At 36.4% G+C, this 16,362-nt stretch overlaps 1 protein-coding gene across 1 annotated transcript; it reads left to right on the top strand.

The window, feature by feature from the left end:
* Positions 1-928: 928 nt before the first annotated feature.
* On the top strand, positions 929-2,743 carry LOC125201803 (berberine bridge enzyme-like 18). The gene has a single exon (XM_048100061.1). It carries the CDS (start codon positions 933-935, stop codon positions 2,538-2,540), a length of 1,608 nt encoding a protein of 535 aa, XP_047956018.1. The 5' UTR covers positions 929-932; the 3' UTR covers positions 2,541-2,743.
* Positions 2,744-16,362: the final 13,619 nt, after the last annotated feature.

The following is a 16,362-nucleotide window of genomic DNA, read 5'->3' as shown; positions in this document are numbered from 1 at the left end:
ATGTCATTCCAGCCCACACGTAAGGAGGCGTGTTAAAACTTTTAAATTCAAGATTTCCATTTTCAACTAATTCTAGAAATTATTCAAATGTGGATGGATATACACAGAAATTTCATTGTGAGACTTAAGTTGGTCAATTGATACAACATACAAGTAATGAAGATAAAAGGTGCGCTATTAGAATAAAACGAATTTGTATCATGATAAAACAAATTAAGTCGTCGAGGTTAAAATGAATTGATATCAAGAATAAATGCATAGTACTAGCTCGTACTACTTTTTTTTTTTGTTGAAAAATCAATGATGTTATCACGACTTTATGATTTGGTAACTATTTATTTTATTAGAAAAGTCAATGATGTTATGTTTTCATACTCATTGAACGTCAAGCGTGATAATAAAGACTAAAGAGGGATAAGAAAAAATCTATTGAAACTTTTTATTAAATATATTCATTTAATTTAAAATAATTTAAACATTTTCAGACATACAGTAACCCTTTAAGTGATCAAAAACCCTCTTAAGAAAATATTTATTATCAATTAAATTACACTTCACGAATAAAACATTTTATTATCAACTAATTTACATTTGATCACCTCAATCGAAAGCATTCATATGAAAATTCAAATTAGAAGAAAAATCATTAATAAACTCATATAGACACATTTACTTTCACACCTACTAATTCTAGGAAGGAGAAAGCTTGTATATATGTTTAATTTCCAATGAATGTAAACAAGAATTTTCAACAAGCGTAAAAAATGAGAATATGTCATAAACAAGACTATTATTCTAAAGAAACCAAAAGCTCAATTTTCAGGAAATTGACTAAATTTCAAAATTCTCCTCATTCATACTCATGACCAACAATATAAATAGAGCACGATCTCAAACTTTCTAAAAACACAAACTCAAACAATTCATCGATAATGAAATCTTCAATCATTTCTACTCTTGTACTCATTTTTCTTGCAATCTTTTCATGTTCATATGCGGCAGCTTCCGCCGTGGATGACCGCAAAGACTTCCTCGAATGCCTGTCCGAGCAATTCCGCAAATACTCCTCGATTTCGAGCAACGTCTACACCCCGGCCAACTCATCTTATACTCCCACCCTTCTATTCTCCATCCAAAACATGAGATTCATGTCGGATTCCACTCCTAAACCCGACGTGATCGTAACCCCAGAACACGAATCTCAGATCCCACCAGTCATTTACTGTGCCAAAGAGAATGACATGCAGATCAGAACCCGGAGCGGTGGCCATGACTACGAGGGTCTATCTTACGTATCCCGGGTCCCGTTCGTCATCCTTGATTTGATCAATCTCAGTGAAGTCACGGTCGACGTCGAGAATAAAACCGCATGGGTCGAAGCAGGCGCAACCATCGGTTCTTTATATTATAGGATCTCCGAGAAAAGCCCGGTTCTAGGGTTTCCGGCTGGAGTATGCCCGACTGTCGGCGTTGGCGGCCATTTCAGCGGGGGCGGCTACGGCACACTCCTGAGAAAATACGGCCTGGCCGCGGATCAGGTCGTTGACGCGAGAATAATCGACGTCAACGGCAGAATCCTCGACAGGGAATCAATGGGCGAGGATCTGTTCTGGGCCATCAGAGGCGGCGGAGGCGCCAGTTTTGGCGTGATCACTGCCTGGAAGGTACAATTAGTGGATGTTCCAGAAACAGTCACTGTCTTCACAGTCGACAGAACGTTGGAACAGAACGCGACTCAACTAGTCCACAAATGGCAATACGTTGCGTCCCGTTTCGAGCAAGATCTCTTCATCAGAATCCTCATGAGAAGAGCGAATTCGACCGGGAGAAACGCAACAGTTCGCGCTTCATTCAATTCGATTTTTCTCGGCCCGGCGGACAGACTGCTTCCGTTGATGCAAGAAAACTTCCCCGAGTTAGGGTTAGTGAGAGAAGACTGCATCGAGATGAGCTGGATCGAATCCATCCTATACTTCGCCGGATTCCCAATCGAATCTCGGGAGATTCTCCTCAACCGAACCCAACCCAACGTAAGATACTTCAAAGCGAAATCGGATTACGTGGAGAGACCGATCCCCGAGCAAGGGCTGGAAGGGATATGGAGGCTCTTTTACGAGGCGGAGGCTGAGGAGGCGGAGGTGATCTTCAGCCCTTACGGAGGCCGAATGGACGAGATTTCTCCCTCCGCCATTCCGTTTCCACATAGAGCTGGGAATCTTTACAAGATCCAGCATTTGGTGTATTGGCAAGAGAATGAGAATGAGAATTCGGAAAGCTACATAAGTTGGATTAGGAGGCTTTACAGTTACATGGCTCCTTACGTCTCGAAGCTTCCGAGGGCAGCGTACATCAACTACAGAGATCTCGATATTGGAGTGAACAGCGATAGCGATGATGGAGAGACGAGATATGCGCGAGCGAGCGTTTGGGGGATGAAGTATTTTAAGGGCAATTTCGAGCGGCTTGTTCGGGTGAAGACGGCCGTTGATCCGGAGAATTTCTTCAGGAATGAGCAGAGCATTCCACCATTGCAGTATTGAAGGAGTTTAGGGCATGCATGCGTTTGAGTTTATTAATTATTGGTGTATTTGGTTAATTAGAATTTGTATTTGTTGATTAGTTTAATTGATGTATCTTCTTGTAAAGTGGTGATATGTTTTTCTTCTTCGTGTATTATAATAAAATTTAATGGTCTATTCAATTTGTAGATGAAATAAAGTCTTTTATTTTTATTTTATTTTTATTTTTTATTTTGGTATATTAATACGATCCTATATCATAAGATATTTTGATTGTTTAGTTATCTTTTAAGTCATTGTATCTTTAATTTCCCATATATGTTTTAGATATTTGTTTCCGTATTCAATAAGTTAGGACGACTAGTATTATAAATAGAAATTTTTTAGTATTTTAGTCAATCAATATTAAGAACCATTTTATTTATCTCTGTCTTTTACGCAAGTTTCAACTTTCAAGCTCCATAACAAACCATAGTCTTGAAGATTCAGATTAGCGTAGTATTTCATATTTACATGGACAAAGAATGTATAATATTATTGCACTAGTAATATAATGAAGTCATGTGGAATCTTTAAATAACTGGTTCCTTTGGGAATCTTGAGTGGTTGAGTGGTTGTTGTAGTTCATTATATACACTATACTTAGTTTTCATTATTTCATCGGAGTTGTCCTTTTCTAATCATTTTTCTTTTCCTTTTTTCCTCTTCTTTCGTCCTATTCCCTTTTTTAATTTTTGTTGGAAATTATCACAACAAATTTACACACTTGAAAGTTCTTTATTAATTATATGATTATATCTAATGGGGTAGAATTTAGGAGTTTGTATATGTTGGCTAAGCTTCAAAATTTATTCATATGCAGTTCGGCACACTAAAAGAGTGGAACAAAATTAAGATTAAAGTTCAAAATAAAATTAATATGTAAGCACCAATTTTTTAAAAGCAAATGAACTGAGCCAATTTTGAATTTTTGTCTAAAATTGAAACACTGATTATTAATCTAGAAAAAAATTAAAATTTTACTAAAGAAATATTACCAATGTTTTATTACACAATTAATAGATCGACATGAAGCTGTTACTCTCTCTAATATTTCAATTGTAAATTAAAGTTTTACCTAATTTTTTTCTTTTAATTTAGGTGAATAGGCCTCATAATCATCTATTCATCTAAATCATTACAATATGAATAGGGGATGGAGTACTATTTAACCAAGCATACATTTTCACCAATTGCCAACAAGAAATGTCTTCTCCTCTTACTCTCACTCTCACATTCCTCTTCTTAATTTTCACAGACCTCTTACTCTCCGAAGCTTCTTCATCTAACAACCAAACCTACCACAATTTCCTCGAATGCCTAACCGATAAATTCCAACGCTCAAACTCATCTACTAACACAATCTTCACCCCTCAAAATGCAACCTACGCCTCCCTCTTACCCTCACAAAATCTCCGCCAAACTTCCGCATTGTCGGAGAAGCCCGACCTCATTATCACCCCACTCCGTGTGTCCGACATCCAGGGAGCAGTCCGCTGCTCCCGGATTCTCGGCCTTCAAATCAAGGTCAAAATAAAGGAATCTCACATTTTATATAGAGGGATAATACAATAGAGATAGAGTTATCTCCCCGATCTTTTGTTTTGTCACTTTGTGTGAGAAATGAGAATGCTCACATTTTGTTTATGTTAATGACTCAGCATTATTCTATAATTTTATTTTGTAGTATACTTATTTGATTGTAATATACTCCCTCCGTCCCACCGAAGATGACTTACTTTCCTTCTTCGTCCGTCCCAACCAAGATGACCCCTTTCTCATTTAGGAAATATTTTAAATATTCAATTATCTTTTTCCTTTCTTACTTTATTCATCCCCCATACTTTTAAACACTCAATAACCTCTTCTCTCTCTCTTACTCTTTGCGTCTATCCTACTTTTAAACATTAACCAGTGGCGGAGCCAGGAATTTTGCGGTGGGAGATCCAAAAAAAAAAAAAAAAGCTTTGCCACTGTTCATAGTTGTAAGTATCTCTCGATGACTTTTTCATCAAAATTAGTCATACGAAGACCCTTTTATGTTTTGCCTTTTTTCATCATTTAAATTTTAGAAATGAATGCATGTCAAGCAAATTTTATCTAATGGAGAATAATTGGTGTAAGAACTTTTTATCTGCCCCACCTTAGCTCCGCCAGTGACATCAACAACTTTTTATCTCTCTTACTTTATTCATCTCTCTTATTTTTAAACATCCAACAACTTACTCTCTCTTTTAAACACTTTAAAATTAGCATGCATAAAATCCCTTGCCGTCTCAAGAATGAGTCATCTTCTTTGGGACGGAGGGGGTATTAAAATAAAAATTTCTTGTGAGTTATTGATGTAGTTTACGCTGATAATGCCAAAATGTCGAATTTGTCAGAATGACTTGAAATTCGCGCGAAGACTTAAAACTTGAAATTCGCACGGTGCAAATTTCAAGTCATTCTGACACAATCGCTGTTTTCAGCATCGTCACTATCTTATGCTACATAGAATTTAGTGAAAACTTAATTGCACTATATTTTACACATGTCTCCATCTAATCAGTGAAAACAGAGTTTTCAGCATCGTCACTATCGTATGCTACATAAAATTTAGTGAAAACTTAATTGCACTATATTTTACACATGTCTTCATCTAATCAGTGAAAACCGAAAACACGTATTAAAGTATCGACACTACTTCCTCCGTCCCCGAATAAGAGTTACTGAATTTCCATTAATTGGCCCGTCCCCAATTTACAGAGTAGCACTTCATTTAACTCATAAATGGTAAGTAGGTCCCACATTCCACTAACTCATTTCAAAAAGTGAGTCCTACATTCTACTAACTTTTTCAACTAACTTTTCTTTATATTTCTTAAAACTCGTGTCCGGTCAAAGTGCTACTCCTAATTGGGGACGGAGGGAGCACTATTTACTAGTTAAAAAAGAAAGCTTTTATATTATATAATAATAATATTATATTCATTTTTATTAAAGTTGTCTTCTTCCTCCCGCGGAAGCCATTGTTGTGTTTGTTCCTATATTTAGTTCAGCCCTCCTTGTCAATTAATTTTCAAAGATCAATCTTCAACAACATTGATTTGGTGAGGCTTGATCATGGTTCTCGAAAATTTTGAAAATATTTAGAAGAGAAAAAAACATAGAATTATTTTTGGGTTAAGCCCTCCCCCACCTCTTAGTGTATCCGCCCTGTTAACAACTCATATTTTTACAAATGACATCAAATAGTTAATTACATAAAACATTTTCAATCAACCTCATGCATCGCACAATAATAACATTAGGGTTATCAACGTCATGCATCGCACAAGAATAACACTAGGATCAACCATTGTCTTCACTTGAACAAGGCCATCGAAATTATCCAAAAAATACTTCTTACACCAAACGCTCTCTTGTATATAGCTCGTCTTCCCATTACGGTTATTGATGTAGTTTACGCCGATGAACATCGAATTTGTCGGAATGGCTTGAAATTCGCACGGAGACTTGTAACTAGAACTTTGCGCGGTGCAAATTTCAAGCCTCTTAATCTCCAAAGCTTCTTCCTCAAACAATCAAACCTATCACAATTTTCTCGAATGCCTAACGATCAATTCCAATGCTCAAATTTATCTATTAACACAATCTTCACCCCTTAAAATGCAACCTACGCCTTCCTCTTACCCTCAAAATTTTATGACTCGGCATTATTCTACAATTTTATTTTGTAGTATACTTATTTGATTGTAATAAATAAAAATAATTTTTTCTCGTGAATTATTGATGTAGTTTACACCAATGATGCCGAAAACGTCGAATTCACACGGAGACTTGAAATTCGCACAGAGACTGATACTTGAAATTCACACGGTGCGAATTTCAAGTGTCCGTGCGAATTTCAAGTCATTCCGACAAATTAGAAACAAATCCATCTAAGTTTTGCTTTATTTATCAGACCAAACAAAACTTATAAAATGCAAAAACGACCAAATGGTTGGTAAAATTTGAGGGTTCTCTTAAGCTTATACTAATTAATTTATGGTTAAGGGTTAGTTTAATCGTAACCTCTCGTGATAAATCTTATTAGAAGAAGAAGAAAAAAGAAGAAGAAGAAGAAGAAACATAATGGATCTTGTACAAATTTGGCCCTATGAGGAACGGGTGGCGGAGGACCGGAATCTCGACACCCCTCCTGCCGTAAGGGGTGAGGATGATTCACAGATTGGCACCTCCGTGATAAAGGAAAGGCCCGGATTGCAAGAGCACAAGGAGTGCTCAAGATAATCGTAGGGGAGAACTCAATATATCTGACAAACACAAAGTAAACCAATAAAAAAAGGGGGAAAGAGAACTCGGCTTTATTGATTGGATGAAATGATAAAGAAAGACTCTGGAAATAAACTCCTCACCAGGAGGCTGCGCAAACGCCCAATAATACTGAGTTTCCAAGATGATTTCTCACTTCTCGATTCCCCAATATATATAGGCTTACAATAACAAATAAAGCTGAAAAGGTGCAACAATAAATCAGGAATAACAACTAACTACTGCCGAGATCTTCTAGCTTTGACTCCTTCTTTACTCAGCCGTTTGTTGGGGCCCAACTACCTCCCTATTTCCGGGTCATACACCCTCCAGCGCGTATCACTCCGCCTGAACATCCTCCTCCCCTATGCCTTTGAGCCCGGATTCGGTGATGGGCTTCTTCACGTAGTCGTTTTTGCTTTAAAGTATTTCACCGCATATTGAGTTCTGTTGAGCAGCATTTCAGGTGCATCGATGGGAAAACCGCAAAGGATAAGACGGTTCGATCAGCTCATCTCCCTATAGTCTTCTCTCACTGTTTTCATAAATGAATTTTTGAAATTAAAGAGTCAAAAAGATGATTTCCATTCTAAATATGAAAGCATCAGTGTCTCTGTATTTGAAGAGTTTTTCAAGGATATCCCACTGTACGTGTCATTTGAAGCTTTATATGGAATTTATGCATGTTTTATGTAAACAGAGTCAAAGTAATGAGTTTGCAAGTTGAGTGTGCTTTAAAAATACCCCTATACCTTAAGTTTGTATCATCCCTTAATTTATTTAGGAATTAGGATCTGATTTCAGTTTTTAAAATCAATCTCTTACCCTATATTAGGAAGATTTGTTCATTAATTTGATGTTTTTGCAAATCTCTTTTTTTAAATTAACAAAAATAGAGTATACTCCCCCTATCTTTTTATGACTTGGATTTTTGATTAATCCAGCTACTTTGAAATAAATTCAAGAACTATAATATTTTGGGGGTAATTGTAGAATTGGTTACCCAAATTTTTGAAATTTCAAGTGTCTTTTGAATTTAGATAATACAGGATTGTATTTATATAAAAAAAATTTAATTTGTAATTCTAATAAATTTTTTGGCATTTTTTTTTAAATGTGGCTGGCATCTTAGGTATGTTGACAAAATTAAAATTTGTGTCAGATGCCAAATTCTTTATTTTAATACAGGATTGTTGTATAGTGGGAATATTATGATTCCTAAGAAGTATTTTTTTCATTCGTCACAGCACTCACAAAGGCATCTTAACCATTTAAATTGGTACAAAGGCATCTTAACCCAATCTTTTCAACAATTTTTTTTTAAATTCTCAAGCTAGGAATGCCATTAGAACATGTGAAATTTTGAGCATGAGGTGTTTGTGCTTGAAAGGGTTTGTTTGCTTTCGTTTTTACCCCTCAACATAATGTCATGCATTCAAGTTAGCCGGGTTTTTTTACTTTTGAAAATTCAAGTATTACTTAGAAAAAGGGAATAATTATTTCAAGTGATTATCTGTTAATCCCCAAAAATGTTTACTAGTATATTTTAGTGACTACTACCTACTATAGTAGTAAAGTGGAATGGCACTATGTTTGATCACCTGTTCTAATGAATGCCAATTCATTATTAATTTAATGGATTGATGAAATTAGTGGGCAATTTAATATATATCCCTTTTTTGTTTTAAATTTTCGTTATTAATGTAAGGGGAATAATGTTATTAAATCTCTTAATGAGATTAATTATGTTCTTGAATATTTTTTCAAATTTTTTCCCGTTTCTTGAATTTCAATTATTAAAAAAATTTCAATTATATCACTTATTAAGAGTATCATTTTTTTTACTCGGGTTTTTAAAACATAATTAGTAAAGTTCCCACCTCATTAGAGGTAAAAAGAATTTTCAAAACTAAAAAAAAAATCTTGTGAAATAGCTAAAATGGAAATATAAAACTTTCTTTTTCTTTATGTATGAAAACTGGAAGAAATACTATAAAGTTTTTTTAAAAACAAATCGGTAAAACATAAAATTAGCATTCAAAAGTACATTTATTAAAAAATAATCAAGATATTGAATTTCAACAATCATAGTCGCAACTCGCTTTCCGACATCGATCAAATCACAATAGGGGGGTGGATTGGCTTTTGGGTGAGCTTTATTTTTGTATTTGCAACAGTTGTCACCCAGCTTCCATCCTCCCCAAAATTTCTTCACACGAAAAAATCCGTGCATGATTCTCCAAATGCCTCTTCCACAACTATAAAGAAAGATACAAACCAAAAAAAATATAAATATTCTCTCCGATTATTAATTCTTGAATCAAAAAGTACTATATCATGTAATGTTGGACATAAAATGTCAATCATAAACTGACTAACCAACCCAAAAAGACGAAGAAGAAAAAAAAGGGAAATTGGGGGAAAAATTTGGGTAAATGGCGATTTTTTCGCGTTTACCTAAAAAAAATCACATGGTTTAGGTAATTACCACTAGTACTTTTCGTTTTGTTTTTTAAAATGTTCTACGAACCATCTTGTTGATACGCTCCCCATTGACAATAGACAATTGTGTATTTTTCAATCACCATAGCAATATCCCGATCGACGGTTCTCTTTTTTGTCTGTACATTTTATTCCTTAAAATGATAAATTTAAACAGTGAGACATTTCATTCCAAAAAATGAAACGATGGGTACTAAAATGATAATTTAACAAATGAGACATATTTGGGTAAACGCTCAAAATCGATGAGAATAAATCAACCCTCTATCCAAAAAAATTAGACCCAAAATAGCTTGATAGTCCCGACCCAAGAAAATCCGAGGATTGATAAATCGACCGGATTGAAATTTAACTCAAAATCAAATAAACATATTTAGATAATATAACATAGTATAATCAAATCAAATACTACAGATTATAAGAATTCATGACTTTTCTATACCTAAGTGGACTAAGTAAGACCGATTAACATTCATAACCACAAATATTTAAAAGACTAATCCAACAAAAAGAAATATTTAATGTTGGCACCCAAATTTTTCCTTCAACAAGAGAATTTGGGTGAGGGTTGGATCCCTTTTTTTTTGAAGGCCCTTGTACATAGTTCTTTTCTTTTTGGTTGTTTTTATTTTTTTGGCTTTCCCTAGGTACTTTTGGCGTTAGTGTAATGGTCTTGTTAGGGTTTACATGCTTGAGCTCTAAGGGAGTTTGATAGCTGACAGTTTTTTTGTACTTGGTTTTGCCGCTTTGTGGTTCTGTGCTCGTTTCACTCATGGTTTGAGATTTTGAGCCTTTATTTTTATCAAAAATAAAAAATAAAATTTAATGTATAATATTTGATTGCTAGTCTAAATAAGTTGAAATATAAGGGCATTTATAGTTTGGCCTATAGCAATGAAGAGAAACTATGTATGCAAATTGTCTGAATTTATGTTTAAACTATGTATGCAATTGTCTCATTTGTATATGCATATTGACATATAATATGATTCATCTAATTCTTTTCTTTTAATAGAGTATTGTTGTAATAGCTCGGTTTTCTAGGATATAATAAATGACGTATGGCTGCTATCTAGGCGGACTTAAATGCAACAAGAACATAGGCTAGAAGCCTTACTTATGTGTGTGGGATTTGTCCTTAAAGTAATTAATGCAGAACTATTTAAGCAATAAGACAACGGTTAATTAAGAGAACCAATGATAAAGACATTTATAAATCATGCCTAAAAAGCTATGGTATTAAGTAATCTGAAATGGTGATTATGTCTCAATATTCTAAAACCAATAAATTCAAACTCAACAAACGATAATAAGTTTTATGTTTCAAGAGGAAGCATCCAAGAGAAGTGGTGAAGCTACAAACAAGACACAAGTACACTCTCAAAGTTTCAAATGACCATATTATTCAATTAAAGCTTGCTCAACACGCCAACCGCTGTCACCGCTCAACCTCGCATAGGGAAAACACACATGCAAAGGTGGTCTATATTTAAAACATATCAGTTGGATCTATGCTAAAACATTTTAATAGATATGCCATTCCTTAGCCATAGTGAACTGAGTTCGATTGCAAAGAAATATCATCAGCATCACAAAGAATTTTATAGACCTGCCAATTAAACAATTCCCTCCCATTTTCTCAACAATCAACAATTCCATAGTCCGGCCTAAAGTGTGGCCACACTATTCACCCACGAAAACGGCTGACTAGCAAGGACTGGCTCCATCCCAACTGTAGACACTAGTCCTGATGTGGCCTATACTCCCATTTCCGTACCCGAATTCGCTTATATAAATTTCTACAGCCTAAATTGAGAGAATTTCACAACCAGTGACTGCCATACAACATAATCAAAAATAATCACAGTATTAAGTAACATTTTAACCACCCTATAACACCATAATCAATATTTTGGAAATAAGAGAGTTTAGTAAATAAAGCCCACTCGACCTTGCTGACTACAAGTACGTTTCTTCCTTCTTTGCTATCACGCTTTCTATAGCCACATAATTATCAATTTCAGTTTATAAGTATTACAAATAAGTCTCTGCAATCATTGATTCAAAATCATGCATGGCCCCCAACGTTTCCCTTTCCCATCAATTGCTTTAATATCACCATTCAAAATCAAGGCATGATTATCATATCACTTTTTATTCGTGACCATAACTCCAGATCTATCATCAAAACATGTCACGCATGAGTTGTTTTACCACACACATCACACGCACACACACGAACACACACACACACACACACGCATACCGATGCATACATACACCATACTGATTATATTTCATCAATTGTTTCCTTTCACTCAATCTATATGCATGAGGTTCTAAGAAACACCTACTTGATTTTGCTAGATGAGAAAAGATTAATATAAAATACTCTTTCGACAGAATAAACGGTAACAAAGTAGAATCTAATTTTTCAATACTTTCTTAAGGCTTCAAACTTGAAATTGTCTCAGAAAGATGAAGAAACCATGGGAGAAAAAGAGAAAGAAAAATTGGGAGGAGAGTGGAGTATATGGACGGCAGATTAGAGAGAGACGTGTGATTAGTGGTTGGTGGTTAGGTTTTTTCTCCCATGTATTTATAGAGCAAAAAATAAAATCTTTAATTAAATAAATCAAAAGATTTGAGAAGATATGGTGTGGAAAGCCGCATGAATTATGGGGAGTAATGAAGGAAACTAAACTAAAGCACTGAAATTTCTATGATTTTATTTGGACCAGCTGAGTAGAATAAAATATCATGGATATAATAAAATAATAATTCTCCCAATAAAAATATTGAGAAAGGTGGAATTTGCCTCCTTCCATAAATTAAATTCTCAATTAAAATAGGATATGATAAGATCTTCTCAGATATGGAAGAGTATAAGCAAGTATTTATGAATTTATCCATGGAAGAGAATAAATAAGGGATCAAATAATATAATAAAATAATCCCTTTCTCTCATTAATAGGAGATTTTCAAAATTTTATGTATTATGGGTTTCTGGAATCCATGCAGGAATTGTAGAATAATTTGGATTGGATTTAATTGGATAATTACCTCAAGCAAATAATTAAATCCAATAAAATAGGATATCTTCTCCAATAATAATAAGGGCTCTAAATTCCAATAATATGTAGGATATTTATATAATTGCCACAACATATTTCACCCCATATCAAAATATTCACACAATCATTTCACAAAATCCATCATTTTTAATTCTCCTCATATTCACAACACATTGACCTTCAACGTGCCAATGCTATATTTTCCAAGCATCTTGACTATTCAATCCACACGCCATATACTCAATATATTTGACTATTCAATCAATCTCAACCTAAAATTGAATTAGGTCACAAAGAAATCATTCACTTAAATCACTCATCAATTAATTCATAGTCCATAGTATTAAAAGCATTTAATGCAAAATTTTTATGTCTCAAAATTAGTTCAAAAGTGGGGTGTTGTATTCTACCACTTTTAAAAGAAATGGTCCAAAATTCTTCGGTACTCTTCACAAGAGTTCCGTAATAGCCCAATTGGTCTGTCCTCAAATTCCATCGCGGCTTCTTCGTGCTCCGCATTCTTACGATTTTCACTTTATACATTTGCTCCTCAAGAACTCACGGTCCAAGATCATCTGGGTCGCCTCCTCGTAACTCAAATTGATTCATGGCAACTTCCTCAGAGACCACGAAAGCTTCGTGCTCAAACACGTATTTCCGCAGAATCGCGACATATGAAAGACGCTAGCAATGCTCCATGTCAGCGGCAAAGACCAACTGTTGCATCACGGTCCTACTTCTTCAAGAATTTCATAAGGTCCGCAAAACGGTTTCAACTTTCTTTAACACCAAAACGCGATTCCTTCTAACGGGAGACGGAGAAAAGTCTTATCGCCGGCTTCGAAATGAAGGTCCGTTTTGGACGTCAGGTAAACTTTGTCTGCTCCCGGCTTCCTTCATTCTCATGCTTAATCTACTCTAACAATTTCAATCATTCAATCGCACCGGTTCCGACACCCTTCGGCCGCCAACTTCATCCAGTAGAGCGTGATCTACACCCGTATAGTGCTTCACACGCCATGTTGATCGTCGTCAAGTTCGTTGTTGTGTTCAAATTCAATTAGCGGTAGTGCGGTCTCCCAACTTCCGCCTCGGTCGAGCACCACGGCTCTTAGCATATCCTCGAGAGTTTGTATCGTCCTCTCGGATTGTCCATCGGACTGCGGGTGAAACGCCGTGCTAAAGTTCAATCGTGTTCCAAGCTCGCGCTTTAGACTAATCCAAAATTTTGAAGTGAACTGCGGGTCACGACGTAATCGTCACCGGGACTCCATGCAATCGCACTATCTCGTTATGTAAATCTGAGCTAGCTTGTTTGTCTAATTTGTGCCATATACATAATATATTTTATTAAGATACTAAATAAATCTACAAGTATACAGAGTATATATAGTATAGCTAAAGGTTAGTACCGGATATCGAACACGGGGAAGACGAACACAAAGTGTCTATCCTCTACTGAGACTCAATTACTATTTGGAAAAACACTTGGGTTTTGAAAACTTTTGAAAAACTAAAAGCAATATAAGAGCATAGATCAACTAAAAGCAAATAAATCAAGAGAAGGACAATAGAGATAAGGGAATCCCAGGGATGTGTGTTCACACTTATGGTTATACAAAATTCCAACTACAATACCCTAGTCACAGTTCTTACTTTCTTTGATAGAACGAGCCACCTAGATTATGCTCATGCAAAACAAACGTTGGTTACAAGATAAGGGTTGTCAATCATAACACGTATCTCCAAAAAGCTCCTAAGACCCTTGAAAAGTTCCCACTCCCAATTAACAGTGCTGTTTTAAAGGAAGCTACTGTAGTGTCTCACTAAGTCAATATAACTCGCTAGAACGTCTTTAAGCAAGTTATGGGCTACAAGGTTATATTAAATCATACACGATTGTGTCACTCAATCATGCAGCATCAAAACTACTTAGGTAATAAACAAAGTAAAAACAAAACTGATATTAAATAGAAAACGGAACTTGTATAACCAAAGTCATTACCAACACATCCCTAGAATCCTACGAGTTTAGTTACACATAATCGAATGAGCTAAAAACATAGATTGAAGAGAAGACAATTTGAACATAAAACTAAAGCATATAAACCCCTAGGTTGAATCCTTGCTGTTCTTGATGTTCTTGAAATCCTTCTCCAACTCTCGTGCACCTCTAATGAAGTACTCTAGGTCTGGATCTCTATGAAGTATTTTGCAAGTAGAAGTTCTCTTCTCTTTTGATCAAGCTTGAGGCCTTATTTATAGGGAAAAGCCATGCCTTGTTGTAGAAGGAAAAAAACCCCAAAATATGGTAAAACTGGGCGCAAATTTAGGGCTTCTCGGAGTCCGCACCTTGGCCGGCGGTCGCCAAGCGCTGGATGTCAGCAGAGTCTGTTCCCTCGGCGGCGGACCGCCGCACATCTTCCGTTGGTCACCGGATGAGACTTCTCTTCCAAGCACATTTTTCCGAAGGTATGGACTGGCAGCATTGGACCCTGTCACTGGCTGCCGGCGGCCGCATACATCCGGCGGCGTGCCGCCGATCGCTGCTTTGACTCTGCATTCTAAAATTGGCATTTTCGTTCCCTTTTTCGGCTCACTTATGCACATATCTCACAAAACACGTCAAAATACTAAAATATAGACAAAACATGCAAATAATGGACGTGCAGAGTGACTTTGACATCAAAAATGGATCAAAATGCATGGCAATGGAATACAGTAAAGAAATCCGAGCGTAACATCAGTATGAAGTGCGCACACTTGGTAAGTCGATCTACAATCACCCAAATGACAGTGTTTCCTTTTAGGGTCTTTGGCAAGGCTGTCACGAAATCCATGGCGATGTGCTCCTATTTCCACTCGGGTATCTCTAGTGGTTGTAACTTTCCATGTGGTCGTTGATGTAAGGCCTTCACCTGTTGGCAGGCTAAGCAATGCTCCACAAATGCCCCGATATCCCTCTTCATGCCATTCCACCAAAAGGACTTCTTCAAGTCTTGATACATCTTCGTGCTTCCAGGAGTGAGGCAGTGTATGGAGTCTCATTAGCTTCACTCATGATCTCGTTTTTGAGTCCTTCGTCGTTTAGGCACGCACAGTCTTCCTTAAAAAATGAGGGCGCTGTTCGGATTCCTCACTAAAATTTCCGGATTCACCGGTTCTTACTTCAATTCGGATTTCCTCTAGTTTCGCATCCATCCGTTGTGCTCGTAACGATTCTCTGTCCTTAGATTAAATTTTTAATAATTTTCAAGGCGGCGATTTCGGCCTTCCACTGTTTCAGGTGCCCTTACCACCTCCAATCGCATTTTACCAAATTCTCGTATCAAACTTTCCTCTTCTGTCAGAAAAATAGCTAGTTGCGAATGGTCTCTACGGCTCAAAGCATCTGCCACTACATTTACTTTGCCAGGGTGGTAGTTGATGCCACAACCGTAGTCCTTTACTAATTCGAGCCATGTTCGTTGTCGCATGTTCAAATCCTTCTGCTCGAAGAAATATTTCAGGCTTTTGTTGTCCGTAAGGATTTCACATCTAACTCCGTAGAGATGATACCTTCAAATCTTTAGGGCATGTACTACTGCTACTAACTCCAAATCGTGGGTTGGGTAGTTCAACTCGTGTGGTTTCAATTGTCGTGACGTGTAGGCGATCACCTTGTTGTTTTGCATCAACACGCATCCTAGTCCAACCTTCGAAGCGTCGGTCTAGACTACGTAGTTTACTCCAGGTTCTGGCACAGCTAACATTGGTGCGGTGGTCAATTTCTCCTTTAAGAGTTGAAAGCTTGCCTTACACTCCGGGGTCCAATTCACCTGGATTCCCTTCTTAAGTTGTTGGGTCATTGGTCTCACTATCTTGGAGAACCCTTCTATAAACTTTCGGTAGTATCCTGCCAAACCTAGGAAACTTCGAATCTCGCTTCGGTG

Source organism: Salvia hispanica, chromosome 1, assembly GCF_023119035.1.
Source record: "Salvia hispanica cultivar TCC Black 2014 chromosome 1, UniMelb_Shisp_WGS_1.0, whole genome shotgun sequence".
Lineage (NCBI taxonomy): Eukaryota > Viridiplantae > Streptophyta > Magnoliopsida > Lamiales > Lamiaceae > Salvia > Salvia hispanica.
This window is presented reverse-complemented; position numbering and strand designations above follow the sequence as displayed.

What these genes read in the sequence shown, in the direction of transcription:
- LOC125201803 (XM_048100061.1), top strand. Translation starts at nt 933, where the DNA reads ATGAAATCTTCAATCATTTCTACTCTTGTACTCATTTTTCTTGCAATC.